Raw genomic sequence first — 24636 nt, forward strand, 5'->3', positions numbered from 1 at the left:
AAGGTGTAATATATATATATATATATATATATTTATTTACTTTTTTTAATATATATATTTATCAACATATTTGTAACTTTTAATTTATTACTTTTTAATCTCATTGCAGAATAAGCTATCTGATAATATTTATTCATTCTTGCTTTTGTTTTTAACACTGGGTCACATGTAGGTTTGTGTCAGTGTTGAAATATTTAGTTTTTCTCTGACTGTCTTTGCTTTTTCCCAGCTCCTCCTGATGAGCAAGGAAATAGAAGTGCGAGAACTGGACTTCCTGTTACGTTTCAACATTGACCACAACTATGTCAGCCCACTGGACTTTCTCTCCAACTCAGCATGGAGTGCCATCAAGGTTTACACATACCGGTCTTTGCTTTTGCTTGCTGTGTGTGAATGACATTTTCTATCATTGCCGTTGACCTCCTGTTTGTGTCCCAGGTGATGAGTTTTACCGATGAGTTCCGCGGCCTGGACCGGGACATCGAAGGCTCACCTAAACGCTGGAAGAAACTCGTTGAGTCGGAGTGTCCAGAGAAGGAGAAGTTTCCACAGGAGTGGAAAAGTAAAAGTTCCCTGCAGAAACTGATCATGATGAGGGCTCTGAGACCAGACCGTATGACCTACGCTCTCAGGTGATGAGTTTTTTCTCCTTCAAATATTTGAGATATTCTTTTTTGTTGACAAGTTTGTACAAACTTATGACACAACATGCACAGGAAATGTTATTTTTAAATAACTAAAGCCTTGTGGTCTCCTTTAATTTTGATGTGCTGTAGGAACTTTGTGGAAGAGAAACTTGGGGTGACATATACAGAGGGCCGAAAGTCTGAATTTGCCAAGTCTTTTAAAGAAAGTGGTCCAGCATCTCTGGTGTTTTTCATTCTCTCTCCTGGCGTGGACCCACTTAAAGATGTGGAATCACTGGGTAAAAGAAGCACAGTCATGCACATGCTATCACACAGAGCAAAGAAGAAATGTTGCCATAAGTTTAAAAAGTACTGTAAAATTGAGGAAAACATAAACAATGTGTTTTATCGTTTTGTTTTGCTCTAAAAATGTGAGTTTCAGTTTTTGCACAGATTTTTAAAAAACGGTTATTTGTGCTCCAGGAAGGAAGTTGGGTTTTACTATAGACCTTGGGAAGCTGCACAACGTCTCCTTGGGACAAGGGCAGGAAACTGTGGCTGAAATCGCCATGGAAAAGGCTGCAAAGGAGGGTCACTGGGTTATACTACAGGTCTGATTTTATTTTTATCAAACCCCTTCCATTTAGGATAAAGACAATAGAACCATTGGTTTTCCCGTTTTGAAATATGACATATTAAAGAAAAAAGGCAAATGTTTAGGCTTTTGTATTCGATGCTTGTTGTTTGGTGTTGCCTCTTCATTGTTGAGACATGTTCAAGTTGAACCATGTGTTTCTCCTCAGAACATCCACCTTGTTGGCCGCTGGTTGGGCGCCCTTGAGAAGCTCTTGGAGCGCTGCTGTGAGGACAGTCATCCAGACTACAGAGTGTTTATGAGCGCCGAGCCGGCATCTTCCCCTCAGGAACACATCATACCACAGGTGGAAATGCTGCAATTATTAGAGCCCGCCGTTGAAAAATCTTGCTTTGGCTGAGTATGTGTGTGTTTGTTTGTTTGTACTTCATTGCTATAATTCAGTCATTTCTACAGATACTAATGATACTTTTCAGGTGTTTTTCTACCATTTTGTATGTTTTCAACAATGCTTATTGAAAAAATTACTAACTGCTGCCTTTTTTTTCCTCCTTTTGTTTTACTCAGGGCATTCTGGAAAATGCTATTAAGATCACAAATGAACCTCCTACCGGCATGCATGCCAATCTACATGCTGCTCTGGATAACTTTGATCAGGTGAGTCTGTTTTTCACACACCATAAATATATATTTTATACATTATATACATTCAACAGTTCGGTGATTTGCCACTGCACAGGACATTCTGGACCAGTGCAGCCGTGAGCAAGAGTTCAAGACCATCCTCTTCTCTCTGTGCTACTTTCACGCCTGTGTGGCTGAAAGGAGGAAGTTTGGACCACAGGGTTGGAACAGAAAGTATCCGTTCAACACCGGAGACCTGACCATATCGGTGAACGTCCTCTACAACTACCTGGAGGCCAACGCACAGGTGAGGAGTGTTTTCATGAAGATGTATGAGGAGGTGATTGGATTAGCAGCACTTTATATTATGGTGTTGAAGGTTCCATGGGAGGATCTGAGGTATCTGTTTGGAGAGATCATGTATGGAGGACATATCACTGACGACTGGGACAGGCGTCTCTGCAGGACATACTTGGAGGAGTACATGCAGCCCAACCAGGTTTGTATGATTGTTCGTAAAAATGAGCACAAGTGTAAAAAGTGAGTGCAGTAATTTCACATTACACAGATTATTTGACTAGAATTCAAGGGTTATTTGTTAGAGCGAACAGTAGCAGCTGCAGTTAGCTGTAGCACAGTGCAGCCTGGGCTGTGTCCAGCAGGGATATCCTTACATTGCTGCCAGAATAAAATAAAATAAAATAAAATAAAGGGGCAACAGTTTAATGGTTTATAAAATGTTGATAACATAAACTACTATGAAAAATCTGAGATTCACTTTGGGTTTAGCCCTGCTCAGATTAAATATTAGCTCAGTAATCCTGACAGAAGTAAACTTCATCTGTTTAAACTGTGGTATTCAAAGAGCCGTCTACAACAGGTAGGCTTCAGAATATCAAATTTACGTCTTTAATCCCTATTAGGCCTGAAAATCATCTCTAGTTTGAATTTGATTAATTTTAGACTACAGACTATTTGAGAAAGCTAAAATGTTTATGTTTTTGGCCAGAAGTAAAATATATATTTTTAATTTGCAGGACTTCCTACAACTAATATATTTTATTTTATGTCTTAGTTTGACCGTAAACTTGCACTGGCACCTGGATTTTTCATTCCTTCCAATTTAGACTACAAGGTAAGATGAATAATTTTTTTTTTTAAGTCTTCAGTTTTCTAGCCTCAACATGAAACATTACCATGTATGTATTACCATGAACAAGTCTAAAATTGTTGCGATCAGCTAAGCAAGAACCTTTCTCTCCACAATGCTGTTGTTTGTGGAAACGTCAAATAAATTTGTTCTTTGAATGTCTCTTGATTCGTCTCAGGGCTACCATGACTTCATTGATGAGATGCTGCCTCATGAAAGCCCAGTGCATTATGGGCTGCATCCAAACGCAGAGATTGAGTTCCTCACAGTGACGTCAGATAATCTTTTTCACACTCTGCTGGAGCTGCAGTCTCCTGACGCTGTGATGGGAGACGGAGCTTCACAGACGCTGGAGGAGAAGGTAGTTACAACACGTCCAGTGAGTTTACTGGATCTAAAAAAGAGAAACTTTACCTTACGCAACAATGATCTCGTCTTGGGCAAAGCTATTAAAAAGATCACCCATTGTTGCAATTACTCACCATAATGGTCCTTTAATAAATATACTTCTCTAATTTTGATAGAAACAAAGTAGGACGTTTGTTTTCCTCTGTTCTGATCAAGTAAACCCTCCGCTCACCTGCAGGTGAAAACTATTTTAGATGAGGTCATGGAAAAGCTGCCAGAGGAATACAACATGTCTGACATCACCTCTAAGACGACTGAACGCTCGCCGTACATCCTAGTCTGCTTTCAGGAATGTGAGCGCATGAACGCGCTGATTTTTGAGATCCGCCGCTCACTGAAGGAGCTCGACCTGGGACTCAAGGTACGCTCAGTCTCCTCCATTTGCCTTCAGAACACTTCTCAGAATCTCAGTGTAATTTGCCGACCACGTACAGCGGACTTACTGCAGCTGGATGATTAGGTGAACAGACTGTAAGAATTGTGTGAATGATAACTCTGCTGTTTTTTGCTAAATTTAGCTTTTTCCAATAATTTCAACTTTTTTTGTGCTAATTTCTGCTTCTTTTAGCCTAATTGGGCACAATTGTGCTCTTTTCATGTTCTTTTGGTAATTTAAGCTTCTTTTGAAATTTTTAGCTACTATTCAGCAGTTGTTTTTTTTAAAGAAAACAACTGTTTTTCAGATCATTTCAATTTTTTTTGGTGCTCATTTCTGCTTTTTTCAGTCTAATTGGGCACAATTGTGCTCTCTCTACTTGCTTTTCGTAATTTACGCTTCTTCCTGCTTTTTCAGCTACTTTTCACCTATTTCTTTCTAATTTCAGCTTCTTTTTTTTAAAGCTAATTTACTAAATTTTGTGTTAATTTCTGTATATTTAAAGCCAATTCAGCAAATATATTTTCTTTCTGATTTCTTCTGCTAAGTTAGGCTTGTTCTTCCATTTCAGCATGTTTTTAGTTATTTTTCAATAGTTTCTCAGCAAGTTCTTCCACAATAAGCATTCACACTGCATGTTTTGGAGGAAATGCAATGTATTTAGTTTGCTTTAATTTGGATAACTGAATTTGTCACTGATGCAACATATAGCATCTCCAACATGTGTTAATAGTGAAGTAACAGATAAATATTTCTGGAAAGGGTGAACTGGCCATGTCCTCTGAGATGGAGAAGCTGCAGACGGCCCTGTTCTTTGACAACGTCCCTGACACCTGGGCCAAACTGGCCTACCCTTCTACCTACAGCCTGGCCATCTGGTGTGTTTCACTTTTTGATTTTTATTGCTTAAAATGTAGAATGCTATGTTGCTTTACAGGGAAGATAATTTTGATTAGACAAGTAGGGGTGTTGTTGCTATTTCACCGAGTTGCAATGCATGCAATAACCTGCCAAAGATTGTGAAATGTGATAATCAGGTCAGAGACGTTGTTTTCACAGAGCCTGGATATTCAACACTGTTGTCTGAATTATCTGTCAGGTACAACGATGTGATGCAACGCTGTAAAGAGCTGGACACCTGGACTCAGGACCTGTCTCTGCCCAGTGTTGTCTGGATATCTGGACTATTCAACCCACAGTCCTTCCTCACTGGTAATGTAACTAAAAGTTTTACCTTAACATAAAAAAGAGCTCCCTTTCAATTATCTCCACATTGTATTCCTGTTGTGCTCATTAGTCTCTGTTTCCAGCTGTGATGCAGTCTCTGGCGCGTAAAAATGAATGGCCTCTGGACAAAGTGAATCTTACTGTGGATGTAACCAAGAAGTTTAAGGAAGAGTTCAACCAGCCGGCCAGAGAGGGAGCATACGTGTATGGACTTTACATGGAAGGTAGAAGTTGTCTTTCATTTAATAGAGTTTGTTTAAGCAGAGTTAAACATATTTACTCAAGATGAGAACTTTATATTTCCGCTTCCTTCATTCTGCTCTTTTCCAGGTGCCAGATGGGACACTCAGACTGGGGTGATCACTGAGGCTCGTCTGAAAGAGCTGACCCCTGCCATGCCTGTCATCTCAGTTCGAGCTGTGCCCAATGACCGTCAGGAGACCAGGAACATCTATGAATGTCCTCTGTACAAGACCAAGATCAGAGGCCCCACATATGTTTGGACTTTTAGTCTTAAAACCAGAGAGCGGCCGGCCAAATGGGTCCTGGCTGGTGTGGCCCTGCTGCTCAGTGTATAAGGAGAAAACATCTCTCTTTAGTCACTGCAAATAGAATCAGGTTTTTCTTTTTATTTAAAAATAATATAATAGAGAAAAAATGTCTAAAATTCACACACTAGATCACAGTTAGAACTGGTATAATCGAAACACATTTTACCAAATCAAATAAACAAGCTAAAAGATACCCTAAGCAGGAGAGAAAACAATATTGCTGCCTCGTTAGAGTGGCATTCAAGTGCATTGTTTTGTCACACTTGTATCCTCTACAGAATGTTATGCAGCAGTTTACAAAATACATTAAATTACACAGGTAAAAACATCATTTAAACCCCTTTCAGACATACTTGTCTCCATTTCAACTAACAGTGTGAGCTTTGTTTAAAATCAGGACTAAGAAATAGGGCCGATCTTGTGTCGTTCCATATCACATTCAACACAGTATGTTAATATAAAAAGACAATCATCCACATGCAGTGGTGGAATAATTTTGCTTATATTTGCATGGTTTAAGGATTATTTGTCATTAGGTGCAGTACCTGATTTTTAAAGGCACCATAACTGAAAAGATTGAAAGAAAACGTCACGTTTGAGCTGTAGTCTCTTCTCTCATACTAAAGCATCTCTGAGGCACAAGCAGAGGTGTAAACTCTAAAGCAGGGCTATTCAACTAAATTGCACAGGGGGGCACAGTTAATGAAGGCCAAGGGCTCAGGGGCCAGCAGTTATTGTCATTAATTAAGTTTGTTTTATGGTTTAACATCTAGTTTTATTTAGGGATTAATTTTTGAGACGGATTCTGCCAGAAGAGGGTCCGGGAACTCTTATTTTGACAGGGTGCGTTCCGGTAACTGTTTGCTTGGATCCGGTAACTCTCAGGCTTACTAATAATAAAATTATGAACAAACTTGACTGCCTTGAATGAACAAAACCTATATTGTTTATGTAATCTGACAGCAATTACATAAACACTAATACACAACAGCCACTTACGAGCTTCTTAATATCACATATGATATGCTGGCCGCTTCAAGTACAGTAAAGTATTTCTGCCTCTACCCTGAAAAAAATCTCCACCCCTAAAAGTCCAAAGTCATTGCACATTTTTATTAAAAAACTCAAAAATATAATTTACCAGCACCGCTAAATTGCAACTCAGTTTGACAGTTTAAGTGGGTTATTAATACAATTTTGATTATTTATTAAAAAGACAACAAGAGAAGTGTTTGATGTGTATTCACATTAATCATGTATTAAAAAAAGGCGCTAATTTTTCTAAATAACAGCGATCAAAATGTCAAAAAGACAGTCCTATTTACTTTCGTTAAAAAAAAGGCTTCTCATTGTCCTTAGTCGGACAACAGAGAATTGACGCGCCTGAAGGCAGTGGCAATCGTGATTGGAGCAGGAGCGAGCGAGTGGTGGGGGTGAGTGCGGACTCCGTTTGACAGAAGCGCAATTGCTCTATTCACACACAAGGAGAGAGCTGTTGTTGTTATTGTTCTCTAAAATGGTTATTTACTCAAGTGTTACAAATGTAGGTAAATGTAGATGTTTAACAACCCGTTAAAATACATCAAAATGCAGGAAATGACATCTACTTCATTCAAAATTTTCTGAGGGAGGGCCCCCAGACCCGAAAATATAGAAGATTAAAAATGAACTCTTTGGTGGGCCGAAGCCTGATTTGGCCCCCGGGCCGCCTGTTGAATAGCCCTGCTCTAAAGTGATCGTTGTTTGAATGTCTGAAAAGGGATTGATTCTTTTAGCTCCTGTAACAGTTACCATTCAATAGAAAAAAACAAACATTTTGTTGTTTTCATCTAAAGCCCGTTCTGTAGCTCAGATGCTGCATGTGCTAACGTCAGAATCCTGCTAGTTTGGCCACTGTTTGTATATCTCTGTGTCTGATGATGTGGTTTCTAGTCGCTGTCAGACCAGTCGAGCTCCATCACGTCCATGGCCGCTGTAGCCATGTTGATCTTGCTTCCGTGTCGCACGCTGCAGCTCTTCACAGAGTTCTGATTGGAAGATGCTCGCATGCTCACCTGCATCCCCGAACGACCGACGACGCCCATCTCACCTCTGATCTTTTGGCTGACAGCCTCGCTGAGGTCGCCTCTGACTCCCTGGACTACAACCCCCAAGTCACTCCTGTGACTCCTCACCCCCAGCTCGCTCCTGACGCCACGCCCCATCATCTTTATCATTCCCAGGTCACCCATGTTCATGTTCATGTCCATGTCGCCGAGTTTCTCCACATCCCCCATCTCGTCTATATCTAGAGACAACATGTCGCCCAGACCTCCAAAACCTCCATGGAGACTCTTAAACATGGTTGGCAACCTCCCTCCTTCAAGCCCCCCCTCCACCCCTTTCTCCTCTAAACTGTCCCCAAGTTTATCAATCTCCCATCCTCCCTCCTTGTCACACTCCTCTTCTGCCTCCCCAAACCCTCCTGAGTACCCTCGGACTATGGTGGTCACTCTGCTTCTCTGCATGCCTCCCTTCTCCCTGTCCCCCTCCTCCCAGGTCCTCTCCTCCCGCTCCACCACACCTCCCGGGAAGCTCCTGAGTGTTACTTGCACACGTCCCCCCTCGAGACTCCCACTGTCACTTCGTTCCTTCTGGCCCCAACCTTTCTCCTGAATCGTTCCTTCCTCCTCCCCGTCTTGCTCTTCGAACCTTCCCTGCAATTCTCGGAGCATGGCATGCAGCCTCCCACCATCAAGTGAGCCCACCCCCCTGTCCACCGTGGCGCTGCTCCCTCTCTCTGTGTCTCCATTACTGAGTGTGCGGAAGAGAGAGCTGACACCAGCGCTGCTGACCCCGGCACTGCTGAGTCCGGTATTGTTGGAGTCCTGGGAGTGTGAACGAAAGAATGAGCCAGAGGAGCCGATTGACAACGGTGTGAAGAACTGCTGAACCAAAACAGAAGAGTAATTTATTTTTAAACAAAACCTTAGTCTAAAGAAAACTGCATACGCTTGATTTCGACGCAACTTACAGGTGAAATATTTGAACGATCCATGAGTAGAGAGGTAGGACTGGGAGTCATGTTGGACCTCTCCTTCAACCGCTCCTCCCACAGTCTGAGCCTCCTCTCCCTCTCTTCCAGCTCCTTCTCTTTGGAGTAAAGCTCCCTCTCTAGCTTTCGGAGGCGCTCCAGGGTTGACTCTATCTCGCACCTGTTGCATGTGCACACAAGAGGCAGACAAAAAAATGAAAGTGGGCTGAAGAACACTTGATCTTGACCTGAGGAGTTAGATAGAGAACTATGGTCCAGTTCACCACTTGCACATCTGGAAAGGCACATCAGGGGACCTTCCTCTTTAATGTTATTGTATGTTTGCATGCATCCCTCCTCAAAATGCATATGGCTTTCATACTGTCTACAGTGGACATCTGAGGTTCATTACAAACCTGAACAAGCGGTACACCAATGTCCCTGAGGGACTTTAATGGTGACTGTAGTATTTCAGATGAGTTTTCCAAGTTTTTCTTGACTGGAAATAAACTGGGAATGCAAGTAAACTTTAATGTGTTTGGTGAAACTTAATCAGATACGTAGAAGTTGCACTGCGTAACTGAATACCAGTAGGTTTTTGTTTTATTTATTTATTGGGGGGGGGGGGGGGGGGGTGTGCGGGGGGGGGGTCTTGTCCCAGGCAGTGCAGAGTGAAGGATCCTAGTGAGTGGAGGGAGCAATTTTATCCATGACCTGATGAATGATAGCCTTGACCACCTTAGGTTAATCTTTAGCCACCCCAAAGGAAACCCACATCATTTGAGGAAATTATATTTTTAAGCAATATAAAGACTAGAAAGCATAGTTTCCTCGAATGATAGGGGTGGTCGGGTTACATACACACACACACATATGATAAGGATGGTTCCATGGTGCTTCCCTAGGGAGGTGCTTTGGGCATGTCTGACTGGGAGGAGTCCCCCAGGAAGACCCAGGCCACATGGAAGAGACTGTGTCTCAGTTGGTCAGGGAACGACAAATGGATGGACAGTCTTTCCAATTAGCCCTCTTGGCTCTGTGACGGGGTACAAAAACAAAACCTAACGTATCACTGAGTGTTGTGCTCTCATGCTGGATAGTGCTCCTTGTTCTAGATAAAAAGCAGTTTCAATGTTCTTACTTGTAACACAAGTTTTTATCTTCATTATTTTATGTTGTTCAAGCTGCTGTTTAATTTACTGTATTATTTTACATTAGTGGTGTTTAGCGTATATCGTAGTTCTTTTAACGTATCATTTAGCGTTCATTTAGCATATATCTTAGATTCTTGTATACGGTTTCTTTTTATATTTTTTTATTTTTGCAATTTTTGGTATGGGACCTTGAGTGCACAGTTTCTTTCCACCTCATGTACCACATGTGATGCGAATGACAATAAAGAACCTTGAACTTTACTATTATTATCTACAAAACTAAGACTCTTGACAAAATTAAAATGTTCTAAATACACAAACATCTGGATGGAAAAGTTTTCTTCTATCTGCTACAAAGACTCACTGAGTGTGTAATTTTTTTTTTTTTTTAGTCTCCAAAGATTAACGTCGAATGGCTCCGTTGTGTTTTTGTGAGGTGTAAACATCTTCTGTGTATATGTGTGTTCTAAATTAGTGTTGATTTTGGCTACTATCTTTTTGGGCCAGAAATTATTTTAAATCCCAAGTGTTTTTATTTTCCTGGTTTAAACAAAGGTCAAACCGTTTTATATATATTGTACAGTATATATATCCATCCATCCATCCATCCATTATCTTTTACCCACTTCTTCCATTTTGGGTCACGGGGGTCGACGGTGCCCATGTCCAGCAATCACTGTACGAGGGGCGGGGTACACCCTGGACAGGTCTACAGTCCATCACAGGGCCACATAGAGACAAACGAGACAAACAACCATTCACTCTCTCACTCACACCTAGGGACAATTAGAGTTACCAATCAGTCTAACATGCATGTTTTTGGTCTGTGAGAGGAAACAGGAGAATCCGGAGAAAACCCATGCATGCACAGAGAGAACATGCAAACTCCACCCAGAAAGGCCCCCGGCCCAGGATTTAAATATGAGTACTTTTGTTTGTTTGGGGTGGGGGAGGCCTTTGTCTCAAATGCTGTAGACTCAGTTTACTCAAGACCACAAATTTGATTGTGTGTGAGATTTTGGGTTCATTTATATGAATTAGTTTCGCTGCAGTACTGTCTGTTTCCACACAAGGTCACTGTGGGAGTGGGTGTGTGTTTCGGAACATGCATTTATAAACAATCACCCCTCACAGCAGCTAAATATAGACACACAGCTAAACCTCCTGTGTTCCTTTACCCCCAGTCACCTTCTCCACTCCGTTTCCCCCTCAGGTTTTAGATGTCTTTTTACTCGTAGCCAAAACTTCACTCAAAATTTCCTTCGCTGTGCTTGTGTTAAATATGCACAGTATCTCACACATTCTCAACTTTGGCTGATTTTCCACCCCACCACCCCCCTCCAGCGGTCCATGTCTCCCCTCTAACCCTCTTGTGCGCAGTGTTTCAGATTTCACACTCACCCAGGACATTTCTTTTCCGCCCCGTTTGTCTCCACCTCAGCTAACATTTGATTTCTCCTCCTTTACACCTCACCTCCCACCCCTGCACCCTCTCCAAGTCCAGCCCTCTGTCCCTCCCTCCACGGAGTAGAGGAATCTCTTCCATGGACACTTTCCAGAGAGCTTAATATAGACTGAAGCTGAGTGCAGGGTCGCACATTCAGATCCTCTCCTGAGTTTCAGAGTCACAGAGTTGTGTGTTTGTGCTTTGTTTTGAATGTCTGCATCTGTGATTAGTTTTTTTTTTTTTTTTACCTCCACTGGTCCTTGTGATGAAGGAAAGAGTTGCACTGATCTGGCAGCCTGCTGTCGTTGGCCATAGCCTCCAAGGTCAACAGTACCTGCTTAAATTGTGGTCGTTCCTATCGATAGTTTCAAACAGAATGTAAAATCATTTCATTTTTCTTTTTGTGAGTAAGTAATCCTATGAGCTGTACAAAACATTTTATTAGATGTTCATCTTCCATCCGTTTGGTCTCACCTTTGGCTCTGCTTGCCAGCATTTCCTCATCAACTCTGCAAAACTTGCAGGACAGCTGGTAGGAATGGTTAGCCTCTAAAAACACACAAACATACACAATTTTATTTTTCAAACCTTCTTTAACAAGAAATATGTGTGTCTAAATAAGCAACAGTATCAGTCAAATCAAGAATAAGACTCAACAGCCTTGCTACAGTCTCTATGAGGCTGCACGCCATCTAATTATGGAGGATAACAACATGATGGTGACAATCCAAGCACGTTAATGTGCAGCAGGTATGTTTGCCAAGGTTGTCATCTCATCTTAGCACATTAGCTTGGTGTTATTTGCTAAGTGGCAATAATAATTCAATAACAAACTGTGTTTAATCTGCAACAGTAGGACTTTGAGGCGGGGATTGGGCAGGATTTAATTTACAGTAGAAAACAAACCAAAATAACTTACTGTCTAAAAAGACTTGTTTAGTTTTCGGTGTGTTTCAGAGAACTGTACTAATTGTATTAAACCAACATGAAGTCATTCAGATTCACTACTTTTCAGCATTAAGAACTCTGGCCATCTCCTCTGGTTCATTTAAAGTTCTTACTGCAACTCCACCACTCTTGACAGAAATCTATCAGATTATTTTCTGAGAAGTTTGCTCCTGGGTGTTGAAGGGAAGCTGAAAATCAAGCCTCAGATCCTGGAGATGCAATGTGGATTTCTTATTGGCTCAGGGAATAGTGGACCCTTGCAGAATTGATAATGGGGTCATGGGAGTTTGACTCTACATGTGTTTTGTGGCTTTAGAGAAGGCTTACAACTGTGTTCCCCAAGGCATTCTGCAATGGGTGCTATGGGTTGCTGGAAGGCTAGGAAAGTCTATTCTGTTCCTTCGTTCTTTCGGCGTGCACTGGGATGGATCATAGCTGAGTGCGAAGCTGCCGGGAAGTGAGTCTTAACTGGAGAAAAGTGGAATGCTCTCTCCAGAGTCAGAGTGAGTCTTTGCCTCAAGTAGAGGAGTTTGAGGACCTGAGAATCTTGGTCCTGAGTGATGGCAGGATGGAGAATATTTGACATATTGAGGCCTCGTCTTCAACAATGAAGCTCCAGTGGATCGTGATGAAGGAGCAGAGTCAAAAGGCAAAGCACTCAGTTGACTGGTCCGTCTACGGTACACTCCTCACTAGGCCTGCCGCAATAAACAATAAATCAATTAATCGCATGATAAATGAAAATTATCAACCTCATTTTCATTTATCAACTTTATTGTTTCTTCGTAGCTCTCTCTTTCTACCGAAGACACTAGATGACAAAAGGCTCGAATCCGGTGCTCTTCACTGATCCCTCCCTTTCTCTTTTTTTTCCTTTAAAATCCATTTGAACCACCTAAAATCAAGTTTTTGGATGGTTAAAAGCAGCTAAGCTGTGAAGCTATGCTACGAGTTAAGCTAACAAGGTGACCTCGGGGAAAAAACCTCTGTCTTGTCTAAGTTCCAAAATTCACAGTTGAAACGTGTGCCTTAGTGCAAAAAGTTGTTTTTCTCTGCAAAAAGAAGCTGAGAACTTGTTTACTGATTTTTTTTTTATTAAAAGCTTTGTGTGAAAAATCCTATGCTAAAGAGCTCAAACCGCACCGAGCATCTGTCATTTTGAGAACCAACGAGAGACAGCCCATGTCACGATAAGGGGCCTCCCTCCCATTTTTCTTAAAGAGACATGCTGCTCACTCCCTCACTATCCATCCTTCGGTTCAGTCTTATATTGCCATCCGGTGGTTGAAAAAAGGTACTACTGTACATGCAAAAGAAATTAACAAACATTTCTCCTTAAATTTGACAATAATTACTAATTATTGTCAAATTTCAAACAATATCGTTTATCACAATAATTTTGGAGACAATTAATCGCCCAGCAAAATTTGTTATCGTGACAGGCCTACACCTCACCTATGATCATGATCATAAATGAAAGAAGGAGATTCAAGATACAAGCAGCTGAATTGAGCTTCCTATAGGGTGGCTGGGATCAGCCTTAGTGGAAGACCTTCATCAGCCGATGGGAGCTCGGAATAAAGATTCAAGGTTCATCATTATCTCCAAACTGAGAACGACGTACTTTTCTACAAACAGCTTCCTCTTTCTCCTTGGCAACAGCCCCCCACATCACAATAAGAAATCAGATTTTAAAGATGTGAGCAAAAATTATGGACTAGTTCTGTTGGGTCAGTGCTTATTTGCTGTAAATGTGCCAAAGCTGTGACGACTCCTCCACATCAAAGTCTTGAATGAGTCCAGACAACTCCCCAGCACAGGGCAGTGAATGGAAACTTTTTCTCACTTGGGATTAATCTTAAAATATCAGCAACTCTGAGTGGAGAGAGTGCAAGCTGAAGGGTCAGGAAGAGAGGTGTAGCAATGGAGGGGGAAATAAGGGATACTGGGAAATAGAAAGAGTGAGACAGAGTGAGTTATTTAGGGAGAGTATTTGGAGGTTAGCCAACAGTTACGCAGGAATCATATTCTCTAGGCTGTTTGCTGGTCCCCAGAGTGTGTGTGTGTGTGTATTTGTAGAGGTCAGTAACTGAAACATAGACCTTGTGTTACTGTCATCCCTACCAGTTGTAAACCTCTCGATTCAACCTTCGTATCGCTGCAGTTCTTTCTTTTTATCCCTCCCCACCATCCCCCAGCTTGTAAAGGTTTCAGCCTGAGGAGAGTCTGGCGAGCTCCACTGCTGTGTATCCAGGCCTTACATGAGCACAGAATTGACATCAGGCCTAAAAATACTCAGCCGAACCAGCTCACAGTGGAAAGCATGAGAGCATCGCATTGTGCCTCCAGCCGTCTCGAACTCTGATGGGTCAACAACACTCTTGCAGTGGGTTCAAAAAGGTGTGTGTGTGAGTGTGTGTGTATGTGCAGGTTACCTCTTGCTTTTCTACCACCAGCCAGGCAACCTGCAGCCCCTCAAAACCTTTGAAAGGAACTTCCCGGGTCAGCATTTCCCATAGGACCTGGACACAGAGAATTAAGGATGCATGAGCATTTTTAAGTACAGTACATGTAATCAATTCATACAAGTCTAAATTTACTTATTTAGTTCTTTTAACTTATTTTATCTTTGCTTAGTAACATTTCTCACTCCTCCAAGGAAAAGCTGATAGCTGCTGTTGCACTATTAACATTAAGAAACGTTTTCCAACTCACCACGCCATATGAGTAGGTGTCACAGGTCTCAGAAACAGGTAAACTCTGAATAACTTCTGGAGCCATCCAGGGAAAAGTGCCCACCACAGTCATATGAGTGGTATGAGACAGAAACTTAGACGCTCCAAAGTCACAAATCTGAAATCCAAACCATTAAAGTTAACTACACACAAGTTGAATCCAGCTGTTTTTTTTAAATGAATCACAGAACTGATGTTACATACCTTCAGCACTTTATTGACTGTCATTACCACTGTAAACAGAAACCAGTCAGCATGAAATTATGACCAGTGCTTATATGTGCATTTGTACACGAAGCAAGTTAGATGAACAAATCACAATGAAGTTTGGATAATGTTACCGTTTCTCGACTTAAGGTCTCTGTGTATCACTTTCACTGGAGCCTCTGCATGAAGGTAATGAATCCCTGTAAAAAAAAAAAGCAATATAGTGTCAAAATCTCAGACTTTTTTGTTATTAATGATAGTGTTTTACTCAAAACATGGCTGCAGTGTCAATCTATAGCATTTTGTTTAAGACTGTAAATATACAATAAATAAAATGGAGCTATAAAGACAGCCTTAATTAAAAAAAAAAAAAAAAAAGAACTTCTTTATAAACTAGGTCAAAATTAAGTGGAAAACCACTGTGTGTTAATTTGACTGGTTCTTATTGAAGGACCAGAAGGCATTTGTAAAACCTAACTGTAAAGTAAAAATAATTTTATGAATAGGCAAATTTTGGACAATTGTCCTGCTTCTCTTGTGGCAGAACTGCAGTTTGGGATGCATCATATGCTGTAAAGGATTGCTTAAACTCTATTTCTAAAGCTACAAGAAAATGAGATAAAGGGAATGTCACAAACAAGGTGCTGCTTCACACTAACATTTTATTATCATCTTACTCATTAAGCTTCGACCATCGTAGCAGAGCTCAGGGAACTCTTTCAGATTTAATGATCACAAGTTAGAAATTAGAAACTGCTGATGTATTCTGTTCTGTGAGCTGCATTTCAAAATAAAAAGAAATTGTTCACAGGAATAATCTTAAAATAATAAAAAGGTATGAACATGTTTTTAACTAAGCCTCACATACAATGCTTGTGGTCATGCTTATCTGATTTTAAGTACAAGGCTGACAAAGAACATAATAGAGCAAAAATACTAACACTGTCTGCCATGTCTTATGGTTTAATTAACCAAAAAAATAAACCTGAAAAATATTTTTCTCCTGTTCCACCACAATATTCAAAAAGGTTCATATGCAGTGTTATTGTATACTTTTACCTTTTCAAAGGACTATTGCATTTTTTTATATATCATGGTTAGTTGTTGGGGCTGAATGCACCCAAACCACAAATTCAAATGCAGATATAAAATGTGCATTTTCTTTTTATGCATATTGATGATGAGAATATTTGCTTGCAAATTAAGTTTAATCAGTGAATAAAAACCATCTCTTCAAGTATACCTTTGGCTATCTGTATGGCCCATGTCATGATCTGCTCCATGTCCATCTCCTCACTCTGCTCACTGGAGATGTACTCATACAGAGACCCCCCACTTGCATATTCTGCAAGGCAACACACAAAATGATAAATAATTTAAAAGGCAAATCCTATGATGAAGGACAGAACAACAAAAGAACACCTGTAACCATGTTATTATGCTACGATAAACAAAAGTCCATTCTGAGTTTCATCCATAATGCTTTCAGACATACAGATTATGTGAGAACTTATCTAACAAAACAAAACAACAACTGAGAGGTAGAATGCTTTTTATTTCATCAAAGGTGGTCTTTTTAATCAGCTAAAGTTTTACTTTTTTTTTTACTTAAAAGTAGTGAATTGGGTTAAAATAATCTGAATGGTATTTTATTCAATTTAAAGGGGAATTAGATTAGGGCCATACATAATATTGAAAAAAATGGAAAAAATTAGACTACAATGCAATAATTAGAGCCTGGCCAATATATCGGTATCAGTAGAGCCGATATTTTAGGCCAATATAAACATTTGAGGACATATTGGTATCGGTGATAATTGTCCCATTATGTGCCGATATAAACACTTCTAATTTTCACCCCTAAAATGCTGGAACCTAGCCGTAATTGTAAAATGTATCCAGCAGAGGGCGAATAAAGACAACTTTCAACCGTTCACTTAAGTTTCACTTTCACATTCAGCACAGCCGAAGCAGAGAGCCATACTGTGTAGCGTATTTTACTGAACAGAGCATAGTAAGTTTATTTTAACTTATCTGTAAAATAAAATAAATCTACAATAATAAATTCTCTTCAATCCTTGATCCCATTTGTCATTAGCTTCATGCCTTTCAAATTAGCAAGCTAACATTTAGATAAGCTAGCATAGGCTATTGCCTTGTAAAACTTTTGCCAGAACAATAAATATAACGTAGCAGTAAAATAAATCAGTGCTAGTTATTAGATAAATAAATATCCTTTCATTATCTGCTTACTCGCATAAACCACTCTGAGGACATGAGATTTTTTTAACCAGTCTTTACTTGCAAGGGCAGATTGGTCACGAAAACAGATTTTCACAGGTAAAGTTACATGTTTAGAGCCTCGACAGTGAGTATCTGCACCTGACAGTGAGGCAGGAAGTGCTTTATAATGCACACTTATCAGACAGAGGAGAGGTCAAGACGCCCTCGGCTGTCCAGCTTACAGACAAGGAGAGGGCCTTGGAGTTATCAGGTGCTCCTCCGTGCACCTGCAGGCTCCTCTCTGAGCTGACAAAAGACCTCACACACACGGTTCAACATTAATTTAACAATTTAACTAGTTAGTGATAAACATCCATAACCTTTACCTAAATTCCCCTGACACTAATAACGTTATCTTTGTCGTCCTCAACGAAATACATTGTTTGTCTGAAATCTTCACTTCTCTACAAAGAGAAAAATAAATAAAAACGCAGCTCCGGTCATTACTAATTGAGCCTTCACCATACATAACTGTTGAAACAATGAACAGGGAAGTGCGTCTCTTTGATTGATTAATAGTTTTGCAACACGCTCGATAACTTCGTGATGAATAGTGGAGGATAGACAATGTGAACGCACGTTAGGAACTGTTTCAAAATTTCAAGTGTTAAAACAGGTGGGTGTTTACTTAGATTCTTGGTGGTGGATAAAGCTCAAAAATTTTCAGCCATTATATCGGTTATCGGCATTAGCATTCCCCTCCCAGTATCTGTTTTGACAATAGCCAAAATTACCATATAGGTCGGGCTCTAGCAAAAATAACAAATTTGTTATTGTAAGGGATCATTTCATAAGGCCACTGTAAGGTAATTCTCTCCTATACATGAGTGAATAAACTCTGCCTGAAAATGACCGATTGTACTTTATTTATATTAGTTTGCTTATACGCGTGCAGTAGACAGACTCGGTAGCTCAGAGGATTGTTGCTGGAAATGTTCAGAGCTACTGAGTGGTGTGTCAGTGTTTCATATTAACCATAGAACAACATCCAGGATTAAAACCTGATCCAAACATTCTGATCTCAGCTACAAACGTTACAAACATAGGAGCTCAGAGACGGCTCTGATCGTTCAAAACACGCACACACATAAACACAGCTCTGCTGTCAGAGCATGTGCTAATGTCTGTCACCCTCCATATCAAGGATCAAATATATGTTAAGAAAACTAATACACACTTGCATAAGTATTTGATTGGACAGTGTGTCCTAACCCTACAACCTGCAATGTTTCACCTTCAAGTAGTCTCCTCACTTTAATGTAGTTTTAATCGTCAAATACATCTGAATTTAGGGAATAATCTACAGGGACATAAACCTATTTAGGGCTAATATTCATGTGGGATGTTTGAAAGGAAACATAAATTTTACAAACACAGTGTGGGGTCTGACCTGTGACAATAGCATAGTTGGGAGATTCCAGCACAGCTCCATAAAACTTAATGATGTTCTTGTGACTCAGTACACTGAGAATCTCTGCCTAGAAAAGAAGACAAAACAAAAAAAAAACCAACAACTTAAATACACTTTCATTATTAGACATTTTCACAAATCTGGCACAGACAGAAAACCTTTAGGTATAAAATAATTTCTAAATATTTTAAAGTTTGCATATTATCCAACATTAGAGACATTTCTAACAGTGTCTCCAGAATGTCTGAGCTAAAGCTGAACGTCCTGCACTCTGAGCCTCCAAAGATTTTCCTCACTGCAGCGACAAACACGCCATTAATCAGAGCTGACAGACAGTACACGTCCAGATTATAATTTCTGCCAAGCGACACAATAATAGCAATTAGTTATGTAAAACTGCACAAAAACTGCCCATGCTCACCAAACTAAAGCAACTTATCAGTTCCTGTTATATGAATTTCAGCTGGGAGTAAACAATAGTTTGGATGAATGTTGGATTTTTACAAAGAGCTGTACAAACAGAAATATATTTAAAAAAAATAAATCTACCAAGCTTTAGTTTTATGATCCATTAACTTGCTTTTAATCACAAGCTGCATACACACATCCACACATTAAAAACAGAATACAATACTTTTGCAAATCTCATGAACCCGTAAACATATCCCATGTTGAAACTAAAATACTGTAGTATCGTTGGGGAAAATTAAGAAGTTTGAATTTTTTCATCACAAAACTTCTTTAAAATGTTGTGCCAGAGTCAACCGAAGGCTGTGCATGTAAAAGGTATGAAAAGGAAACAGCTGAAGGGGTATTTTACAATAATTTGGTTAATCACACTTTTAAAACATCCCATCTGGATTATTGTAACTTTGTAAATTGGACTGACAAAGTCCTCTGGATGAAACATTTCTTACTTTTAAAAACTGGTCCAGATGACACGATTTAACCTTTTTTGTTGTGTATGCTGGTTTTAGCCAGGCTGACCTCTCAATACAGCAGTGGGTTCAAAACACTGAAGCTCATCTTTTAATTGAACAAAAAAGTGTGAACATATCTCCCTGCAGCTGGCCTTCCTTCATTAGCTCCCTGTTCATTTTAGATTTTATTTTTTGTTTGTTTTATTGAGGTTTTCAATTACACCTCCTACAACAGTGGCCAATCCTGGTCCTTAAGGGCCACTTTCCTGCATGTTTTAGAGGTTTCTCTGGTCCAACATACTTAATTTGAATAAATGAGTGATTAACAGGCTTCTGCAGAACTTGAAGAGGTAATTCCATCACTGAATCAGGTGCGGTGGAGCAGGGAAATTTCTAAAACATGCAGGACAGTCGTCCTTGAGGTCCTGGACTGGACACCCCCATCCTAAACGGTAGCGTTGTAGTACTCGAGACCGGTCTTGGTCTTGAGACCGGTCTTAAGACCACTTTTTGATGGTCTTGGTCTCGTCTTGGACTCGAACACATTTGGTCTCGGTCTCGGACATTGAGGACCCGGGATTTTATTTCAAGATCAGTCAAGACCACAACTGTGGAAATATCACTAAATTGCCAGAATATTGTCCAGTTTATTTGTTAACATCTTTGTTTTTATTGGATGCAAAATGTACTGATTCAAATCCAAGCGATAACGTGACTCATTGCTAAATACATGTTTTTGTTACCGCTGTCACGCCCACCCCCTCTCACTCGCACATGGTTCTGTACCAACAGAACAATACAGACAACAGAACGTAATGTTGCAACCAGGAGTGAAAGTAAGCCGGTACGGATAATCTATGAAAAGATTGAGCTCCAAGACTCGAGGTCTTGGTCTCGACTTGGTCTCGCCCTCCCTCGGCTTTGGTCTTGACTTGGTCTCGGACCCCAAAAGTCTTGGTCTTGTCTCGGTACACTCTGGTTTTGGTCTTGACTTGGTCTCAGGTTAGGTGGTTTTGACTACAACACTACTAAACGGTGGAACCAGCAGCCTGTCATATCAGACCCACCTCAAGTCTTGGTGTTTTAACGTTTCTTCTTTTAATACAGCATGAGAGCTAATATTTTAGCATAATATTGATGTTTTTTTTAATGTCTCGTCATGTTTAATTTAGTTTTATTTTTGATTTTTAAAGTCTCTTGTGTTTGGTATTTTCTTTTGACTATTTATTATTGGTTTGAGTCCAGCACTTTGGCCATTGTCAGTTGTTTCTAACTGTGCTATTTCTATATTGAATTGATTTATTCATTCAACCTTTATTTAGACAGGTAAATCCCATTGAGCCTCGAGGACTCATTTACAAGAGAGACCTGATTTCAACAAATCAGTATTGTTTATACTGGCAGCAGGTCAGTAAGAGAACTAAAGAGCATTTTAGAAAGGCTGAGTCTCTCAGAAAGAAAAGGTGGGTAGAGGTTCACCAGCTGGAGAAAAACTGCATCAGTGCAAACATTTCTGAATAATGTTCCTCAGCATAATTAATTAAGAAGAATTTGAATAACTCATCATATACAGTTCATAATATCATCCAAAGATTTTAAGAATTTAGAGAAATCTTTGGGTTCAATGAATAAGGCTGAAAGTCAAGACTGGATGTCCATCTTCAGGCCCTCAAGCAGCGCTGCATTAAACACAGCTCTGATTCTGTCCACTGCATGGACTCAGGAACACGTCCTCTAATTATTTTCTGCAAATACAGTTTTCCATATCTTCCACAAATACTGGTTAAAGTTCTATCATGAAAAGAAGAGACCAGATGTGAATAACATCCAGAAACTGTTTTCTTCTCTGGACAAAAGCTCGTTTAAAACAAACTGAGGCAAAGTGAAGAACTGTGTTTGGAAACCACAAACTTCTTCTGTAGAAAGAGAGGAACCATCTGACCTGTTAGCAACACCCAGTTCAAAAGCCTGCTTCTCTGATGGTATGGAGGTGCATTACTGCATATAGCATGGGTGACTTACACATCTGGAAAGGCAGCATCAAACCAAAACAGTATATCCAGACTTTAGAACAATATGGTCCCTCCAGCATAAATCCAGCCAAGATCCAGAATTGTTGAACCCAACATCAAACAAGAATGGGACAACATTCCTCTCTAAAAACCAGCAGCTAGTCTCTTCAGTTCCCAGATGTTTAGACTTTTGTTTCAGAAGGGATGCTTCAGAGTGATAAACAGGGCTCTGCCCTTCTGTGTTGTTCCCATAAAATTCAAAATACCCTACGTTTTCCAAAAAATGGCACAATTTCTTATTTTCAAAATTAATAGGTTTATTATCTTTTTGAATAAAAAAATGGGTTGAGATTTGCAAGTCATCGCATTCAGTTTTTATTTACATTTTACACAACCTCCCAACTTTTTTGGGAAATTGTGGTTATATGTATGTACCTTGATGAAAAAACAGGAGTGAGAGAAGTCAGTCAACCCACAAATTAAAATACCTTCCCTGTGTGGTTTTAGTTAACTGGCTTGTGTGCATGACATCACTTTTTATTAGACTGCAATGTAAGAGATCACCTTACTATGCACACTGCTTACACAATCTGCATCTTTGACAGCAACCAAGAGCTTTCTACTCCCTTAAGTGACCAAGACTTTTGAAGAAACAGGTTCGCAAGTCTTTAATGCGCCACTTCTGTGTTTATAGGGTGAAAGTAATTCACAGTGAAGCCAGCGTCTAGTCACACTGAAGGAGGCCTCAAATACAGCCTCACATACAATGGGAGGATGAGTGGGAGTCAAACATAAATAAAAAAGTGCTCAATTTACAAAGAGCGAGATGGGAGAGGGACAAAAAGAGGAACATTAAATATAAACATGTTTATTGCCAGGCAACAGTGAGGGAGGGGGCTTTGGATATAAAGGAAACAGAAAGTTAAATGGCTACTTGTTGAATACTAAACACTGCATCATAATGAATAAAACGGACATTGAACTTAAACTTGTGTGTTTCCTTCTTTACCTCTTTGTCGATCTTTAAAAGCTTCTTCACAGCCACCTCCTTGTCCTGGGACATCCACAGGGCTCTGTAGACGCTCCCAAAGCTGCCTCCTCCACAGTTCTCATAGAACAGCAAGTCCTCATGCTTTATCTGTACAAACGACGAGCCAGGGGACGACATGGCATACTGACTCACACACACTCGAGCACACACATGGACCCACGCAACACTAAAAAAGAAACAAATAAAAAGATAGTACTCTCAACTCACAACCGCTGCCTACAACTGGATCCAAATCATGGATCAGCAAAAAAGGGTGAGCGATAAGAAAAGAAGTAAGGCAGGGTAGTTTCCTTCCTCGGGGCTTGGAGTGAGTGGATGTTGTCAGTCAGCTGAACAGATTGTCAGACAGGAGAAACCAGAGAGTGCTGGAAAGAGCGAGAGAGAAAAGTTTTTTCCCTGTGAGTCAGGACCAGGAGGCTGTCACTGTTGGACTAAGTGTTACATTGCCTGGTAGTGGTGATTCAGTGCAACTACAATGCTGACTGCACCGTGTGACCCAAACACACACACACAAGCTTAGAGATGAAGGAGATGATTAAGATTGTGTTGGGTGCCTTCAGCAGACACTGTTCAAATACGGTCACTGGCATGCAGGGCATTCCTCCTTCCTAAATAGCTGTGTCTATATAAAGCTCTCCACACACGCCGCACACGCACAGCTCTGCCCTATAGTGCGCTTGACATACTAAATTAGTTAGTAACGAGACTGACTGCCACAGATACTTCACTCCATCGCTCAGGCACTTTGCTGCTAAAAACATACACCCCCCACAGAAGCCACACAGGGACAGCGTCTCACTCAACCAGACAGGAACCCTGACATCATCATCATCAGGATAGTCAGAATGACATCATCGCATAGGGACAGGTGAGGTCTGCCGTGGGAATCAAATACGCACTCAAAGAGCATAGAGCAACACAGACACTCCAGAAGGCGTCCTGGAGAATGCACCAGATTTATTTTGCAGCTTTAGATAAGCGGCAAACTTTATTTGCTACTCCTCCTCCAGTTCTTCATGAAGTCCCATAAAATCCAGCTTGGGTTGGTTTAATGCTGGCGGAAAAACTGCCTCAAATCCTAAATTGGAAAAGAAATAAAGCTGTAAATTTTGATCTGATTGTGATGGTGACAAGCTGAATAATTATCCTGCAAATGTCCCATCGTTACTGTTTTAGACACAGACTGAATGCATCAAATTTCATTTTGTTTGGTCAGCTAGACTTTTTGTGTGCATAAAAAAAATGGCTTGAAGTGAAACAGGCAAACAGCCAATTTCTGCTCGTGATTTTTTTTATAGCTGCTAGACTGTCGTCTCTAAGAATTAACCCGTTCAGACGCACTCTAATTGTAACTGTTAGTCAAGACGTTCCAGCCGGTGTCTCTACTCACCTTCATAAACATCATCCTCAAAATCAGTGTGAACAGATCCCAATAATGCATTAACGCTGATAAATTAGCTTTTTTTTTTATTTACAAGGCGGTCTACACATAAAACACGGTTCACAGGCAGCTTTGGGGAAAGCCAGCCTCGCACATCATCACAGCAAAAGCTCCTGAGCTCAAAAGAAAAATGAACAACACACTCCAAATCTACAAATACAAAAATAAAATCACACGGACCGAATATGACAAGTGCTCTCCTCAAACATCAGTTTATCTTCAGACTCTAAATCTATACATCGGTCCCAATGAAATGATGTTTTATTGTTCAGCTGATCTCAGAACAGATCAAATCAAGCACTGCCATCATTCAGAGTCGTTTACGTTTGTAGCTGCGCACCAACAAAAACAGATAATACTGCAGGGATCATTTTAAACACTTTTCATAATCCCACATGGGTTGTAATTATTCTAATACATGGTTATTTAGATTTGAAGTGTCTAGTTAGCAAATACT

General features: G+C 40.3%; 1 protein-coding gene and 1 pseudogene across 1 annotated transcript in view; one reads left to right on the plus strand and one right to left on the minus strand.

Annotated features, from left to right (window-relative positions):
* The window catches only part of dnah9l (dynein, axonemal, heavy polypeptide 9 like), a 46181-nt gene extending 40597 nt beyond the window's left edge, over positions 1-5584 (plus strand). The window contains exons 77-91 of the mRNA XM_037681346.1: positions 230-352; positions 439-632; positions 777-925; positions 1110-1237; positions 1430-1567; positions 1789-1878; positions 1961-2152; positions 2225-2344; positions 2921-2980; positions 3174-3356; positions 3582-3764; positions 4542-4657; positions 4879-4991; positions 5090-5230; positions 5337-5584. Coding sequence (XP_037537274.1) covers positions 230-352; positions 439-632; positions 777-925; positions 1110-1237; positions 1430-1567; positions 1789-1878; positions 1961-2152; positions 2225-2344; positions 2921-2980; positions 3174-3356; positions 3582-3764; positions 4542-4657; positions 4879-4991; positions 5090-5230; positions 5337-5584 — 2178 coding nt within the window. The remainder of the gene's footprint in view (positions 1-229; positions 353-438; positions 633-776; positions 926-1109; positions 1238-1429; positions 1568-1788; positions 1879-1960; positions 2153-2224; positions 2345-2920; positions 2981-3173; positions 3357-3581; positions 3765-4541; positions 4658-4878; positions 4992-5089; positions 5231-5336) is intronic.
* Positions 5585-7463: 1879 nt separating this feature from the next.
* On the minus strand, positions 7464-22913 carry LOC119414248 (annotated as a pseudogene).
* Between the last annotated feature and the right edge of the window lie 1723 nt (positions 22914-24636).

This window comes from Nematolebias whitei, chromosome 9 (genome assembly GCF_014905685.2).
Source record: "Nematolebias whitei isolate Nwh7 chromosome 9, NemWhi1, whole genome shotgun sequence".
NCBI classification, from domain to species: Eukaryota; Metazoa; Chordata; class Actinopteri; order Cyprinodontiformes; family Rivulidae; genus Nematolebias; species Nematolebias whitei.